The 17,843-nt window shown below is 38.3% G+C and overlaps 1 protein-coding gene across 9 annotated transcripts in view; it reads left to right on the forward strand.

Moving 5' to 3' along the window:
- Window positions 1–17,407, forward strand: part of PIP4K2A (phosphatidylinositol-5-phosphate 4-kinase type 2 alpha) — a 116,916-nt gene extending 99,509 nt beyond the window's left edge. For 5 of the 9 annotated variants that reach the window (XM_074574483.1, XM_074574481.1, XM_074574482.1 and 2 more), the window contains 4 exons: window positions 8,714–8,827; window positions 11,907–12,150; window positions 13,098–13,201; window positions 15,060–17,407. In XM_074574483.1, the coding sequence (XP_074430584.1) occupies window positions 8,714–8,827; window positions 11,907–12,150; window positions 13,098–13,201; window positions 15,060–15,140 (543 nt within the window). In that variant the 3' untranslated portion in view covers window positions 15,141–17,407. The remainder of the gene's footprint in view (window positions 1–8,713; window positions 8,828–11,906; window positions 12,151–13,097; window positions 13,202–15,059) is intronic. The other 4 variants (XM_074574485.1, XM_074574487.1, XM_074574489.1 and 1 more) reach the window with 1 other exon arrangement.
- Window positions 17,408–17,843: the final 436 nt, after the last annotated feature.

Here is a 17,843-nt window from a genome sequence, read left to right on the forward strand (position 1 = left end):
CTAAATTCCATTCGGATGATTTATTTTTCTCCTGAGCATTAGTTGTACCATACCTGCCTCTCTGAGTCTTCTACAGATCACACAACTGCACTGAGGAGTAAGGGACATGCAGTAGCTGTCAGTCCTACAGTTCTCACTGCATGAAAAACTCTGTGCGAAGTTTTTCCACTTCGTCCTGAGGTATGACCGAACAATTACATTTCTTCTTCCAGCATTAGGCAACTATCGTGTCCCAAATCCCAACTGCAGTTACAATAGTCGGCATTAGCTCTCTTTTGCTGTATTGGGCCGTTAAGATCATGTCTTGAATGGTCTCCATTCTTTTCTTGTGGTCTATTTTTGTTCTTGTTTAGTAGCACAAGTCTAGTGTTTTTGAAGCAGGGGGATTAACCCTTCAGCATCTTACAAACGATACCTAGTGTCATCGAAAACCTCTGCTGGTAGTACTAAAATAATCTGATGGAAATGAGGACACATAATTTGGATGGGACTACTTCAGGTTGCAACGTTAATGCTTGGAACAGTAATGTAAAATTTAATGATATTACATACATTCAGCTATAAAGGAGCTGATACTCTACAGATAGTTAGTGCAGTAGTTTTGAGCACTTTTAGGAATATGTCTCATAATAATAAATAGATAATAATAGTACCCACATACTGTAGTTAATACATTGAGTGAGAACCTCAAAGAAACAGTGCCTTGATTTTTTCCCCAGATATGTTCATGGCAAAATTACTACTGAACTTGATTATAGCTAAGTTGAAACAAAGTTGTGTAGTTTTGTATAACTGTATACAATAATTATTTTCCAAATTTAATGTGAAATCATAACTTCAGTAAGGCCAATGACAAAAATTCCTATCACCTTCAACACATCTAGAACCTCCCTTTCATTTTGAGTACTTTTATGAAAGTAATGAAAAAAAAACCTGGTTCCCTAGATTATTCTTCTGCTATTTCAAATGTCTCACATTATTTCCTTTCCAAAGGAATTTGATTTCTTGGAGATAGAACTACGTTAAGCTTATTGATGTTGCAAGCAGACGGTCTGAGGCCGTTAGAACAGCCTTCTGTTACTCATGGTTCCTTCAAAACGCCAGTGCGGTGCAGCAGGGAAGCCACAAGCTAACACTCAGAACAAACATTTCTAAGAAAGGGGATTAATTGGGTAGACTTCTAAGTTCATAGAGGGAACGACATTTTGCAGACACTTTTAAAAAAACTCTTAGGTATTCAAGCAAGGGGAAAATAATATTTTGCTTATTACATGGTTTTTGTCTAACTTTTGGAGTCTGCTGTTTGATTTGAAAAAGTCATAAGAATACACTACCGCATGTCTCTATTGTAGATGTTCAGCACATTCATCATCACTGTGATCTGAATTTCCTGCAATAGGCGCTAGAACTGCAGTGGTTTACTCATCTAAACTACTCAAGTGTTTCTAACGCAGAGTTTTTAAGCTTAAATAAAAAGGGGGTTGTGTATTTATACAGATAGGCAAGGAAAGTTCGCTTTTGAAGTTCTGAGCAGTGCTAAAGACCTGCTGTCATGAGATGTATCTCTGCACGTGTGGCACTGATTTCAGGGCCTTGAGGACCGTGTGGGCATCAGTATAGAAATGGTCCGTTATTCGTAACTGGCAAGTGAGAGCTCTGTAGCATGCTTTTCTCTTCCATTTTCTCTTAAGTAGATGTCACTGCTTCAGAATTTTTTGTTTGTGGTCTTCTGTGAGAATCTCAAGCCAATTTTAAAGACATTAAAATGCCTGGAAAATTTTTGCTTGAGAAGGGGAAAAAAAAAAAAGACATTTTAGCAAATGCTCTGAAGAGATTTTGGCGTCTCCTGTGTTAGAAGAAATTGCTCTGAATGGTTAAACAAAACCAGACAATGTCAAAAACTTAGCTGATGTAGTAACTTACTAGCTAATTTTTAGCCAGAGGCAAGTTTAATCATCAATTTATTAATACAGCCCTGAAATTACATTAATAATAATAGAATTTCAATTAATGGCAGCGTTATTTCATTACTTACTATAAAGGTATCCACTGCTGTTCACATCTGAAAAACAGAAAAGTAATAAAAGACAGGAAGCTTTTGGTGCTAAAATGTACGGCTAAAACGTCTGGCAAAGCTGTAATTTTTAAATGGGCTTTTAAGTAATTCATATTTAATTTCAAATGCCAACATTCAAGGAATCCAATGGGTTTCAGAATATCGAGCATAATATGTTAGCTTCTTTTAAAGCTGCAGAAGCCAGAAAACAGAAGAGCAAGTATTTCAGTCACATTCTAATGCAGACTGCAAATTTTAGATAAATTACTCTGAAATGGCAAACTTGGCTAAAGTTGTGATGTTCTTGAACCTTTTTCCTATCGAACTACTCTTTTATTATTTACTCAGTTAATAAAGAAGAGGCAATTATGCAGGAAGATTTAATGGACTATAAAATAAGGAATCAGGAAAAAAAGTATTTTTCTACTTTAGTTTTGTAGTGTAAAAAAGGAGTCAATGTTCAAACATATCTTTTTTTAAAAATCAGTTTTTAGGAAGAAAAGCTGGCTGGGATGACTTTGAGAATGTTACTTTTTTTGTCCTGTTTTCAGTTTATCTCCTGTGCGACTGTCTTCAACTGTTTAATATCCTGACGTATTGATGAGAAGCTCCGAAACTTGTCATTTCAATATTTTGTGATAATCGGAGCGGAGACAAGCTCCATCCCTTAGATTTCACCCTGACACACAATTCCTCTCATTTGCATTATAAGTGATATTTTTAATAATAAAGGCATCACTTTCTTGGCAACAAGTATCATAACACGCGCTTACAGATGTCTTGAATTTTAAAAGAACGGTATGTTTCAACAGTTGTCAAATTCTGACAGCTGCTCCTTTATTTTTCTTTAGGCTTTAGTTCTTTTTATATTTTTATTTTTATTTTTTAATAGTGGGCATTTTGTATTCATTCCTTGGACAATTTTGCCCTCTTAAGTGAAACCAGGATAATGCAGAACTCCCCTGGTGGTCTGCCTGCCTGCTCACAATTACGCTCTGCTTGTAGAACGACACCAAATTAGCAGTTACAGCTGAATCTACTTGTACGTATAAAGAACTTAAGTGTCTTGCTTGTGAGTGAGCAACCCAGAAGGAAATTTGAAGAAGAAAAATAAAACCTAACTGAACTGAAGCTCACCGTATTTTTTCTTTCTTGAGCAATTTCAGAGATTATTACCTGTTTCTTAAATTAGTCTAAAAGTGGTTGCATTTCCCCCTCTGTGGTACGTGTTGTTTCATAAATAAGCATAAACACAGAAAAATTATAGTAAATACATTTGAGCAAAGGATTTTCTATTCAAGTTCCTTTTTGGAAAAAAAAATTGCCGTAGTTGGCGGCTATGTTACATCGTAGTCGAATTGTATGCAAAATCCATAGCTCTGATAATTAGATTGGAAGATGCTGCTAGATGTAAAACAATCACTTCTTAGCTTTATTTTTTATGTTGTATATTACAACATATAGTAATTAACTGATTTCTGAGAGGACAATTATAACGAAGAAGGATTTTAGTGTAGGAGCATAGCAACAAGATTACTCAGTATTGAATTAGTTTTTTTCTTTTCATGTCAATCGGTAAAACTTCATTCAAGATAGATCATCCCAAAATCTGAGCTGTTTTTTTCTTGCTATTTTAAAATTGCTTATTTCAGAACAGCATTTTTTAACTTAATTCTTTTAGTGATTTCGATCTGCTTCATATGCTGATCTTGCACAACAGCCGTGTGAAGCGTGTCTGAGATTTCTCTGTGAAACAAATCTCAAGGTTGCATATACAGAAATTATAACTTTCAAAACGTGATGCTGCAATACATTGCAAAGATGGGACCAGACATTCAGAGTTCAGATTCCTGTGTCAGCATTTAGCCTTCGCATGACACCCGCCCCATTATTGTTTTTCAAAACAAATCACTAGTTTGCCTTTGTTTGTTTGGGGTTTTTTTGTTTAAAAGTCTGTTTTCCATATGTTAAAAGAATTCAAAAAAAAAATAAAAGGGGAACTTTGTCTTGCATTTTATATGTTGCATGTTCGTTTTGCAGCAGGAAGACATTAACCGTAGGGATAATTCTGGATGCATTTCCCTGAGCATTGAAAAGATGTATCATTACTATTTCAGTACACGCTCAAATTCCTAATTCGTCTACAACGTCCTGCACAATTTTTTTGTCCTACAAAAATGGCTGTTACACTGGCTAAAACCACTCCAGTGTTCTTTCTCAAACCCTATTTTGGGGTTACAGCTCAATTTCTGTTGCCATTTACAGTCCTGTGATGCCAAGCAGAGCTGCTGACCCTCATTTGGTTAGAAACCCCCGCCAAGGACAAGGCAAACTGTCCAACAAAATTTTGTCCCCAGCTCCCACAACTACTGGAGGGAAGAAGTTTCAATCTCCAGATTTCCAAAGAAAGTTCTAGTTATTCTTCTGCCTTGTAGATCTAGTGACTTCAGACTTTTGATTCAGTTCAAAACCACCTGTGCAAAATAATTGCAAGCTATATTTAGCATAATATCCTTTTTTAAAAAATACTGCCTGCCATATATGCTGCTGAGCACAGTCAGTCTAAAGTTAATCTAACTGGTTTAATTTTTTTTGTAAAAAAGGTGCATGTGAGCCATGGGCTGCGGAAAGAAGCCCAGGGTGTGGAAATTCACTCTTGGCAGACTTTTATACCATTTTCAAATGTTATAAACTGTATGCCCGTTTTTGCCATGATTAGCTGTGTAAATAACATGACTCGTGGCTAGTTCCAAACAATAAGACTGCTGTGCAACATTTCTCCGACAACCTGATCTTTGCCTTTGTTAGGTGAGAAATTGCTGCCAGGTTGTGAAGACAATTAGCCTTTTTCCTTTTTCAGTCCAAGGCTAACTCTAAAACTTAAATGTCCTACAGCTGGTTTGGCGAGCGTCTTCCAAAATGTCAGCATCAGTGTTAGCCATGATCATTATTTTCGGTCATGATGCACAAAAATCCCTTTAGAAGAAAAAAAAAATGCTAATATTCATTTCAACACATTCGGATAGGATGCTGAATTGAGATGTGTTAAGAAATCTGCAAAAACTATTTCCATGTTCATGTAGAAATAAAACTTCACCTGGTTCTTACCTTTTAAGATATTTTTTTTAATTCAAAAACAATGTTAGTGGGCTGTTTCACCATGATTTTAGGTTTTGAATCAGGCTTTACACATTCTGCCATCTTAGTCAAAAAAATCTTCATTGCTTTTTGAACTTTTCAAAGGCAGTGAAATCTTCCTGACATTAAAATTTTCTGTGACCATGGCAAACTTTGGAATGAAAACCTGAAGTGTGCAAATAGCATGCTTTTTTAATAAATAAATACTTCATATTTGCAAAATCTATTGTGCCTTTCTTGCATTTTTAAGTAGGGGATTTAAAACGATGGGAGATGTTTCAGAAAGAAAACCTATTATTAATTTAGTGGAAGTAGTTAGATGTTCATCTCCTGTGCAGCTCTTAAAATATTTAGTTCTTTAATGATAGTAATATGTTCATTATAATGAATTACATTCTAGGAGAATCGTTTTCCAACAAGGATTTTGCTTCATTGGAAATATTTGAGACTTCATTAAAAATTAACCGTATCAATTATTTCATTAAAGCTAAGTCTCCATTTTTTCATTCAGATAGTGTTTTAAACTGGCACAATGTGGTTTTCTTTGTATTTATTTCTTTCAGTGCGTGAGAAGAAAATGTACATATTGGGATTTTTCAACAGGAACACTTCTATTATTAATTTTAAATAGCCACAAATAATGTGGTGAGGACAACTACTGGCACATCGCTTTTTAGCTTCGGTTTCTTACATGGGACCCACTGTTTTTCTTTCTTCCTTCTTTTTCTTCACATGCCTCAGTACTGGCTTTTAATTTATGCGGTTCTGCACTTGCCAAGTCTTCGCAGCTACGGGCGTTTGGGTGAGGAAAAATGACCTCGAATAAAAATCCTCAGAGCGATTATTGAGGACCAGGGGAGCCTGCGCACAAGGCAGGGAAGAAAGAGTCTGGCTTTTTGGGAGAGCTGATTCACTGCCCGGCATGTCCTTGGGAGCACCCCTTGGGTCTCGTGATGGCAAGAAATGCGGCTGTGTCAGCTTTGCTAGCTCACTTTTATTAAAAATAGATTAGAGGCAAGGTTAAAGCAGACTATGGCACCTGCACGACTGGCTTACCAGCTCTAGTGTCTTCCAAAAAAGACATTGCTCGTAATTTAAGTTTATTTTTACTGAAGATAGGACTGTCTTCAGTGGAGAAGCGCGCTTCCCCCTCCCACCGCCCCCAGGGTCCGCCTGGCTGGTGCCGTGCCGTGCTGTGCAGGAAATCTGGCAGAGCCTAGAGATGAACCTGCATCTCGGCGTCTTAACCACAAGCACATCCTTCCTCTTTACCCATCCCCCAGCTTTAAACAGCATCAATAGGGTGGGTTTTTTTTAATGTTAATGGGTTTGTTTCACTTTAACCTCTGCCTTGTTTAATAAATAACTTGGATACCCTAGCTGGAAAGATAATCTGAGGATTTTTTTTTTTGTGACTTTGGGCTAGAAATGAAGGGAGTTTGGTTTCCTGCATTCTTTTTGTTATTGTTTCATCTTAAATTAATTCATCCAAATCTCCTCTCCATTCTTAAGCATCCCACGCACTGGATTCCATCCTCTGGTGTTGGCAACATCCCTGGATCCGCAGTCCCGCCTCTGCAGAATTAGCCCTCGTCCAAGGGACAGTTTGCTCGATTGTGTATGATAATCTCTACAGCTGTTAGCCTGGAATGCTTATCTGTTGTTTCCCCTACCCATTTTCGTCCTCAGCCACTTACTGAGTAGGCCAGAAAGAAAATCGATGCGCGCTGTGCTGTCGTATTATAGTGAGCAATTCGTTGGGAGCTTCAAGAAGTGTCTGTCGTCATCTTTAAGTAAAGCAGCGGAGCACGGCAGGATGGCTCCTCCGTGGAAGGAGTCTGGGACAGATGAATGGTTAGAGCTCCATCTCAGCTGCTTGGGTTTTTTCCTTTCATTTTAAATTAAAGTAGACAGTCTCTATTAGAGGGTATTTTAATGAATCAGAATGTTCTAGATGCAACACAGTAGTAATTCAGAGCAGCCAGATTATTTTTTCCAGAGCTCGTACGTGTCAGGATGCAATGGATTTAACATGAATTCATAACAATTTAAATGTTACTAATTGCTAAAGTGTTTTTGAGCAGTTATTTTAAGAGAAGTGTTACATTTCTAAAAAAAAAGCTGCATTGTGGGATCTTGAGCAATTCACAAATTCCAGGTCCAGAAAATAAATTTGGACAGTTGGGGAACTGAGTATTTCAGCCACTTCCGTGCTCAGCCCAACAGCGAAAAGAGCTTTTGGCCATTGTGAAGATCTAGAAGGGCATTTCAGGTTCTGCTGTGATGCTCACATTTTAATGCTGCGTTTTCCAATATGTACATTTTGGAGCAGAGAAAAGAACCTCTGAGATTCTTTTCCTTATTTTGTCATAAGAAGAAAATAAATTTTATATAAATACCATCTTCAGTAAGTTTATAAGCAATGTCTGACTAGTTAAAGTTATGGAGGACATTCCAGTAGGCTGATGCCTTTTGTTCCTAGCGGGAGGACTTTCAAATTAAGGGGAAATTATTTTATTCAAAGTACCCATTAATTCATGGTCATTGAGGGTTGCAGCACTCGGTTGTTCTGCAACACTTTCTTTGTAAAGTAAACCTGTTCTTCCCTACTATTGATCAAAGGTGGGGGACAGGGAGAAAGGCTGTTCGTCGCTCTTAATGGGCCAATTTTTTAAAGGCTCTGCTTGCAGAAGCTACTATCGCTTCTAGTTTGCTTGACCACATGCCCTAAAGGAAGTGCTCTTTTGTTGGTTGGCTTGCTGGGGTTTTCTAAGTAAACTTCCAGTCACTGCCCATTGAAAACAAAGCCCATTTGGGGGGTCTTAGTGCTGAATCCAGTGATCACTTTATCTGGCTTTCCTTAATGCTGTTGCAAATCACTTCATGGGAGAGTTGAAGATAACCAACTAATGCTCCAACATCAAGAATGTTTAATTACTTATTAAAAGGCCGTGGTCTTCTCTGGCATTTACCACTTCTAAGGAGCATTACATAATTCATGTTCAGTTGATGCTTTTTAAATGATTATTTGGTATTAGGCACTTATAAAAATTCACAGTAGCTATGTAAAATGCAGTCCAATCTGACTTCATCTATAAGATCTAATGCAATAGCACTTTGTTACGAGGTATAGATTGTGTTTCGACTTCACTTATTGCCAGTCACTTTGACAAACGACATCTTGTAAGAAGCTCGATGCTAGTCAAGGTTCGATGCAAATCACGTATTGAGTCGGAGATTTTGTCTTAGCTACATTTGCTGCACGCCCAGTAAACGTATACCTTCTAGGCCATTTACAGGAGGGATAAGCAAAGGAAACGGCTCCGTGGGTGCAGTTACGGAGAGCTGCATGTGATGGAGGTGCCTCTGCTCCCCCCACAGCGGTGGCTCGGTGGTGCCCTCATGGGCACAGGGGAGTTCTGGAGGCATCCCTGCCGGTGGGGACACCGCGCCGGGACAGCAGCTTCACCACGCGCCTCTTCACGATCCCGCTCTGACAGGAGTTTTGGTTTATTTTAGGCCAAAGAGCTGCCGACGTTCAAAGACAATGATTTTATTAACGATGGCCAAAAGATTCATATTGATGAAAGTAACAAAAAGATGTTCCTTGAGAAACTCAAAAAGGATGTTGAGGTAAGAATTAAAATGTGATTAAAATGTGTGGCAAATTACAGATAGCCCAGGAAATCATACCTGTAATTCATTAATGAAAACTCTTGTTTATAAGACTGTTTTAAATGAAACACAATTTAAACTTTCAGGAGTTGATCACTGCTTTTGCTGATGTGGTAAATGGCTTGCTGCCATAGCTGGTTGCCATACATTGTCCCTGCCTTGACGAGGTGATGTTAAAATGATGGTACTGCTTAGTACTTAAGCGCTTTACAAGCCTAGTACTTCCAAATGCCCCCGAGAGAGGTGAGTATTGTTAGTTGTGTTTTACAGGCTGGGGTACGCCACAGCTGAGGCCGTACACGGACTGTAGTCCGTAACAGAGAATGTAGCATCCCCTATGCAGAGCCATGCACGTTCTATTTGTTTCATGTTAGTAATCCAGTTTTAAATCATCCTTAGTATCGCAACGGTAGAGTGCTTCAGTAATTTGTATACAGCAGTTGGACTCGTTATCTTAATGTAGTCTTCTCATATAAATTTGTAATTGGCTGAATATAGTCAATGCGTAATAGAAAAGTGTTAAAATGTGAATTTAATATAATATTTTATTGTAACTTACTTAGTTCAGCAAGTAAAATAAATATTGGGCTAACTAGTTCACACAGCTTGACTTTGGTTTCCATAATTTAAAATATTGTCACTAAACGCAATATTTTGTGATCCCTACACTCAGAGCCTAAAATCTGTTTTCCTTGTTGGAAGAGACTTGATAGCAAAATGTGTCTGTGATTTAATAACACTTTCAGCTATTTATATCAAAGTGGCTCTCAGAATTGACTTGTCTAGTTCTGAAGATCTATGTCTCAGTAGTCGCACAAACAAAATCTGTAAATTTAGAATTTACCCAACAATTTGCTTTTGAGGAATTCTAATTTCCCATCATAATAATGATGAGAAATTCGTGGTGATGATGATTATGAAAACATAAATATTTTGTGAAATATCAATATTTATTTTATATTTAAAATATCGTGCTGGAAAATTGCTCTACTCATGTCCCAGCTCTAGAGATAAGTTTATTTGGCTTTAAGTTTTTTGCTCTTCTAACATGTGCCGCTGTTGCTGACTAACGCTTTTACAGTGAGTAGGCTGCAGACAAGATCTTACGTATGTGCAATGAACGTGGAAGATACTTTATTACCCCAGAAAGTGGATTGTGTGTCATCTACATCGTTTACCGGATTGTAAATATAATGGCAGATTCCCGGTCATGTCTTGAGAGGCTATTTTTTATGGTTTTGAAATTGTTCAATATCCATGTAAACCAGTGTGAAGTGATCTGGCACCTGATTTTAACAACGGCGAGCTGCTCTTTAACCTTGTTTTTCTTTTATTGGGCCTTCCCTTGTTAGATAACTGACAGTATGTGCTTTGTATCCAATGTGTAAACACTCAGATTTCACTACGATGGAAAGAAATGCATGGCACTTGATACATGATTATCTTATCACACAGTATTTATGGTTAAACATATTAACGAGTAGTATTCTAAACTGTGTGCCTTTATATCCATTCTCATTTGTCATCAAGTAATTTGTGTTACTGTGTTTCTCTCACAGTCGAGTCTTATGTCTGTCTGTTTTCCTGCCTCCTCATTCCATTGAAAATGTCCTGAGAAAAAGCGCATAAGGATACTTTTTCCATTTTAAATTAGATGATCTTTTCCTTGTGCCGATCTCTTTTTGCTGTCAGCAGCAGCAATCTTTTTTCCCAAGAGCCGTTCTCTTCTAATTTGCAGTTCACTCTTTTTCCCAAGCGTCTGTTCTCTTTCATGCTTTTTGAGTGATTATTGGTAGATTTTTCTCCTGTCTCTCTCGGTATTTGTCAAGTACCTAATGATATGCCTGGAGTCCTTCCACTCCATCGCCTTTGGCCAGTCTCATCTGTTGTTCTTGTATATCGTTGTACATCATCTCTTCAAACTTAGATCTCTTCTAGTCTTGTGAAGAGTCTTTTGCCTTATTGTATCAAAATTATTAGAAACCAACTTCTTCTTAAAACCTCTTCTCAGTCTTACAGTATTTCTTCTCGCACTTGAATTTGCCATCACTTTGTTATCTCTGATGTCCTCTTTTTTCTCAGATTCAGGATTTTGACAAACTGTAGTTTCTCATCTCCTAGTATTTTATACTCATCTCTCTCATCACTATCACTATTCCAAAGTCTGGCTTAAACCCCTTCTTCTCTGGTCTGTTCTAACTTCCTTTTTTGTAACCATTTAGAGTTTCTAAAATCACAAACAATTTGTATTTTCAGCCTTTTTCTCTGCATCCCATAAGCAAGGTCTCCACAAGTTCTACACCCCTTGAACTGTCTATCCCATCTTCCTGTCGTTGTACCACCCTTATTTCCATCCTCCTCTCTTAGCTTTCTGCCTTATCCTGTTCCCCTCAACTAAAATAACACTTTGTCTACACAAAAAGTGTATTCATCTTTCAGTTTTCTAAAACCTCCCATCCTTGGTCTTTATTCAAAACCACCCTTTCATTCACATTCATGTGATTTAAATTGTGAGCCTGCCACTGTGACGAGAATATAGCATCATTTCATGTCTTAATGCTGGAAAACTTCACAACTTTTCACTGCAACAACATTCAGACAATTTCTCACGATTCTTTACTAAGGCTTAAAAGGGAGTGAAGGGGCAGATTTAGCACCAGATCGTAGTGTGCTGCGTGCCTGATAGCGCGGAGGCTGCCAGGATAGCCCTGGTTGAGACAGGAGACAGGGGTGACAGTCATTGGCTCACGTAGGCACTGGTCTTCACTACAGGAAAAATGATTTTTCCCTGAGGATTTTGGGAGGACCGGCTACAGCTTTTTTATAATACAAGTTGCAAGTGACCCATGTGCTCTCGCTGCATCTTGATAAATTCAAGTATCTCTCTGCTTGCTTTATCACTTAATCCGCCCTTCTGCTCCCTCTTAGAGGTGCCTGTTTTTCTCGACTGATGGCATCTTTGTGTAACTTCTCCTGTTTGTAAACGGAGTTTACATTTTTCAGTGATATTGATAAATTGCTTATCATCGCTTTCTAGTTCCTTGCTCAGTTAAAACTCATGGACTACAGCTTGCTGGTTGGAATTCATGATGTTGAAAGAGCTGAACAGGAAGAAGTAGAGTGTGAAGAGAATGATGGAGAAGAGGAAGGTGAAAGTGATGGGACCCACCCCATTGGAACCCCTCCGGACAGTCCAGGGAACACGCTGAACAGCTCACTGCCCTTGGCTCCAGGGGAATTTGATCCAGCTATTGATGTTTATGGAATAAAGTCCCATGAAAGTAAGCAGTAATAAATACTTTTATGTTAAGATGTTTTGATTCCTACACCAGAATCCCGAAGCCTTCGCAACCACGAATGCTCAGCACCTATACACAAATACAGCTATAATGCTCAGCATTGTTATGAACATATGTTCTTAAATATGGTGATGTGTGGGGATGCAGTCAAATAATTTGCCTTCTACACAATCAAATCAATATCAAAATACTGGCTTAGCTATTCAGATACAGCAGTTCTCAGTTAATTCACAGGTTTTTTTCATCCCTTTCGGGAAATCTAGTATCTATAATTGTTCTTTTCCTGGCAGGTAAGTTAACACTGCTAAAAACAGTCTAGAAAGGATGAGAAAAGCAGCATTCCAACTTATATTTCACTTTTTTGATGCTTTTTGAAAATTTGTGCGCTCATACCCAATTGCTGTGTTCCAGCTAAGAAAATTGTTATAAGGAGTGTGTAAGAAGCCTGAAACTGGGTTTGATGTTAGCATGTAAAACTAAGTATAACTAGTTACCTGTGGCTGTTCAAGACAGGAAAGTTATCTTTTTCTTCTTTTTCACAAGCATTTGCATGGATAAATACATGCTTTTATTCATAAATAAAATATGATCTTTTCTGTTGACACAGACACATTACCTTTCATAAAACTTCCTAGTTTTTCCACAAAGGAACATGAAATCTACATTACTTGAAGTGAGCAATAATTCCTATTTCTGTATGCTGGTGGTTTATTTTACACTCGTTTAGGGGTTTTTGCATTATATAGGAGTGCAGTTAAACTCTCGTTGAAGAATGGCTTGAGCCTGTGGTCCTTACAGATCTGTGATCCTGACTGACGTTAACCTGTCTTTGCTGATTGAGCCTTATAAAGTCTCCTTTGTTCGAAGGAGGACTCGTGGTTAAGATGCCTCAAAAGTCGTTCTTACTGCCATGTATTTGCCATTTGCAGATGCACCTAGGAAGGAAGTATACTTTATGGCCATTATTGACATTCTTACTCATTATGATGCAAAAAAGAAAGCTGCCCATGCTGCAAAAACGGTAAAGCATGGGGTAAGTATCTGGGCCGGGTTTTTTCCTCTGATTCCATTTATACTGATGCATTTTTGTTGTTTAGTGCACCGATACAGCACAGTTCAGGAAATCTAGGGCAAGGGGAAATAGATCAGAATTTTTTCAGGTTTCCTAGTTTAACATGATATATAAAAGTACAGAGTAACTGCTACCCATTACATACTGAGAGTGGAACTCCCTTTTCAGCTATATGCATAGCTTTCTTACCCACAAAGAGCTCCAGTGAGATGCCTTTTTAGAACTTTTTCCCAGATTTGTGAGATGCACCGTTTTCTCGCGAACAAAGCTGTTCACTAGACACCTGTAGTAGTATACAGCTCTGTGAAAGCTGTTGTGAATGATATTGCAGATGCAGGGCCCTAGGGATGGTCTCGTTGTTTGGTACAGTCTGTTGAAAGGTAAATCTTCAGCACGTACTGTAGCTCACATGGCAAGACTTCTTAAGAAAAAAGTTGCAAAATTCAGCATATAAAGCATATTAAATACTTGGAGACCATTAAGTGAAGGCTTCTGTTTGTCTGCCATGAATTTCTTTATTTTGACACCAAAAAAAGTGGTGAAGAAGCCCAGTCTTCAGAATTACAATTTCTATTTACCTTTATCACTTCTATGGTGATTTAAGGTTCAAATTTCATAAACTTTTTAAAAAGAGCATAATCGTTCATGCGGCTAAAATCCCTCCTCTGTCTAAGTACCTAAAGGATCGCGGCATTGTGGGGGGTCTGCAGCAAAGGGCTCGGGGGCTTTCAGTTTACAGTAGAGAGATGTGGAATGCTCAGCAATAAGCCCTGCACAGGCCTGTAGAGGGTATTTTTTGTCTCTCTAAAACAATGCTCTCATTACTCTCTCTGCTCTCAGAGCAGCTGAAAGTTGATGCAGACCATATGCAGCCATTATCTGGCAATTATTAATGAACTTCGTATGTAGCAGACTTTAAAACCTCACACTTATGGCTTAAACAAGGAATAGAAACGTATTGTAAGTAACAGCTATGATTATTAAAGCTGACTGTGATTAGAACTTATTACAGAACGTTACTTTCGTACAATCGTTCTGTTTATTTTGCCTCCTATATCCTGAGCCACCCTGACACTGAAGTTTGTTTATTAATTGCATGCGTACAATTTTCCCCTTTTGTAAAATGGGAAAAATATACATACCAATGTAGCGTAAGGCTCTGAAAACCTCAAATAAAAATATGAATGGAATCGAGACTTTGTTGAAATAGCAATTGTACAGCTTATTCAGTGAGTCCAGAATTAAATGCACATATATTGAAAAAATGTTGCTCGTTGTTACCATGTATTCCAAACCAGGTTATTTAGCATTTAGATAGCAATATGCATTACACAAGTATTGACACACCAGATCCGAGTAGGATAATTTAGTCTTCTCTGTACGAAGGCACTGCTGCTCAACAGACCAGAACCTGTTGATGCATCAGTGGGTAGCATGGTTATATATGCCGTAGAAATTATATAGGAGACTGAAGTACTATGAACGTAAAGAGAAGTGAGGAAAATACAATTCAGAAATGGGAGACGGATGCCCCACAGTTTGGGTGGTGAGTACCGAGTATCGGTGTACTCACGTGAAGCCTAAAAACACATCAGTAAGATTCTGGTTGAGGGCCGTTACACTTTTCTCAGATCAGACACTCTGATCTCAGAGGTCCCTTCCAACCACTAAGATTCTGTGATTCTGTGATTTTGTTTATAGTGTCCGGTTCTAAGGCTGCAAATGAAATTCATTGAGTAAGAAAGACTCGCGGTGACAAAGCATGAAATAAAACGCTGGCTCTTCCTTCTTTCCTCTCCTCTCCCAATTCTCCATATAGGCTGGTGCAGAAATTTCAACTGTTAATCCTGAACAGTATTCAAAGCGCTTCTTGGACTTTATTGCCAACATCTTGACGTAACCTATCATGTTACATAGGACAGACACGAGACCTGGGGACAGCAGCAATGGCTACAAGTGTAGGGAAAAAAAGGAACTCAGAGAAGCGCTCATCTTGCGGAAAGCAACCCCTTTGTTTACATCTGCTGGCAAAGATGACTGAAGTGGGGTGGAGTACTCGCTTTTAACAGCTGCCTGATATTCCCAGCATAGTTCTAGCTATTTCTGACTCTTTTATGTGTGCAAAAAAGAAAAAAAAAAACAAAATAAATTAAATAAATAGAACAGCTTACTCAGAGTGCACTGTGACAGTAATGCTCTGATGCTACCAGCTGAAATGGAATAAACGAGCAAAGAGGTGTGGGGTGGGGTTGGGGAAGAGTAAATGCATGTTAAATCTACAATATCGATATCAAATTGTAAACTGTGGATCAGTTTATTTTTTGAACTAAAAAGATACATGACAGTATTCTTCATGATGATGGTGATGGCGATAATAATAAAAACCTTACTGCGAATGTTACACTTACACCCTGCACACTGGCACTCCTTAAAAAAACAGCTGCAACAGCCCTTGGTGCCGGAGGCTTTTCCCATTCGGTTCCAAGCAGTTGGGTTTTTTTTTTCCCTTTTTTTCTCCCTCTCCCGTTTCTGTCTTCTTTTCAGCACATTGCGTCAGGAAGTTCAGCCTCTCAGACATCTGAGAGATGGCGTCTCTTACCTTATGAAGAGCTAACGTCACTCATGCTATGTGTACATTTTTGCTACAGGAAACTTATGTTAAGGGAAGACTTTGCTTATTTCACTTTATTACCTGAAGTTTTCATTTGTTTTATATTCTTGCAGTATAGGAACTAATAATGTTACAAGTGGAAAAAAAAAAGCTTATCTGAAGAAGTGCATAGTTTTGGGCAATAGTAGCTCCATCTTTCACCCATCGTGAAAGAGGCGCGCACTGATAGGAATTCCATTCCCTTGTAATCTACTGGGAATTTGAAGTTTAAATGCTTATGTTGTACTGTTGAAAGAGCGGTGTTTTATTATAGATTATCCCTCGAAAAATGAAACCTGAATTTTACTGTTTACATTATTAGGAAAGCAGGGATATTTCTGAATTTCAGAGCCGTGTACAATATATGACTTTTGAGTTTACATGTAAAGTTATTTTGCAGTACAAATGAAGTAATATTTGTCATCTTCCAAGGTGTGATGTGCAGTAGTGTACTAAAGTGAATGTCTCGCTCACCTCCGTGATGGACTCTTTTACAATAAAACGAGAAAGGCTATTTCAGAGGGATTTTTTCCCCAAGGTTGTCTTTAGGATCAAAATGACCTGTCCTGCCATTTACGCGAGTTTGATTGTATAGTACATTGCCTAAAACTGTGCTGATCATGTTTAACTTGTTTAAAATTTTTAAACAACGACATTGTATTTCTTCTCTTGTATTTTTCCCTGGAAGACTCCGTGCTTGAAAGAGACACATTTACATATGCTTAAAAGTTTATCTACTTATACACTGTGCTAAAGCTGTGCCTTTAAAATTTCTTTATTGAAATTGTTCGATTTTGTAGGCAACGTTGAGAGAAGTCACACCCTCCCCGTCACGGTTTATAGCTCAGATCAGGAGTGCCAGCATGCCTTCTCCGTAACTAACGTCAGTGCTGTTAAGCCTGCAACTGTGCGTAACACACGTAGTGGTTTACTTCAGAGGAGCCTATACAATAGCAGCCCCATACACTCTCTTCAGCGGCCAAAGGCAATACTATCCCTCTTGCTGTGTACTAATTTTTTTTCCTCCTTTCCCCTGACCTTTCCTCCAGGAGTTTTTGTTACGTTTGACTTCGTGATGTCCGCAGCACTGTAATGTATGTGTATACTTTTGTATTGTATGTATTTAAATAAGTTGGTACTGTGGCTTGGTTTTTGGTTTTTTTTCTGTCCTCTCCCTCCCTACCCCAGTTGTCTACATTCCCACCCAAGATTCGCTTCCTGAAGCATTCCGTGGCTTCTGAAAGTACGAGGCCACGTGGAGACCCTGAAGTAAAAATGAGGTACACATACTTGGAGTAAATGTTTAATTGCGGCCAACGAGTGTACATTTTTAGACAATTTTAGACATTTACAGCAAAGCATTCTTTTTGTCTGTGTAGCAGTTTCGTCACTCATTCTTGTTGATAAACTGTTTATTTGGACAGGGCAAGGAAGACTCATTATTGTGTATGTTAGTGCTTAGATTACACTCCAAACATGAGCAAGGCTTTATAAAATAAAGCACTTTGATGACTCACTAGGTAAATCCTTTGTTTTGTGTTTCGACTATGGCTTTGATCGCTTACAGATGAATTTTGGATATTAAAATGAACGCATAGTCTGTATCGCAAAGAAAAAATAAGAAGAAACTTAAAAACTTTTTCATCAGATTTTACTCTGCTTCTATGCTTTAAGTGGCTTGAAACATGCGGCCTTTGGGTTTTTGGGCTTAGGCTCTGTTCTGAGAGCAAATACTGCTGTTTGTAATTGACTATTCTATGGACTAAATCATAATATTGCTACAAGAACAGGAAGATCATCTGCAATAGTTAATTGATAGCATTGGCAGAACTTTGCTAAGGTGTGTAAGATCTTACGCTAAACCTGTTATTTAAAAAGTACTGGAGAATAAACCCAAATAATTCATGGGGAGGAGGAGGGGGGCTTTCTGTTCTAGAGTTTCAAGACTTTATC

The sequence above is a fragment of the Larus michahellis genome, chromosome 2 (genome assembly GCF_964199755.1).
Source record: "Larus michahellis chromosome 2, bLarMic1.1, whole genome shotgun sequence".
NCBI classification, from domain to species: Eukaryota; Metazoa; Chordata; class Aves; order Charadriiformes; family Laridae; genus Larus; species Larus michahellis.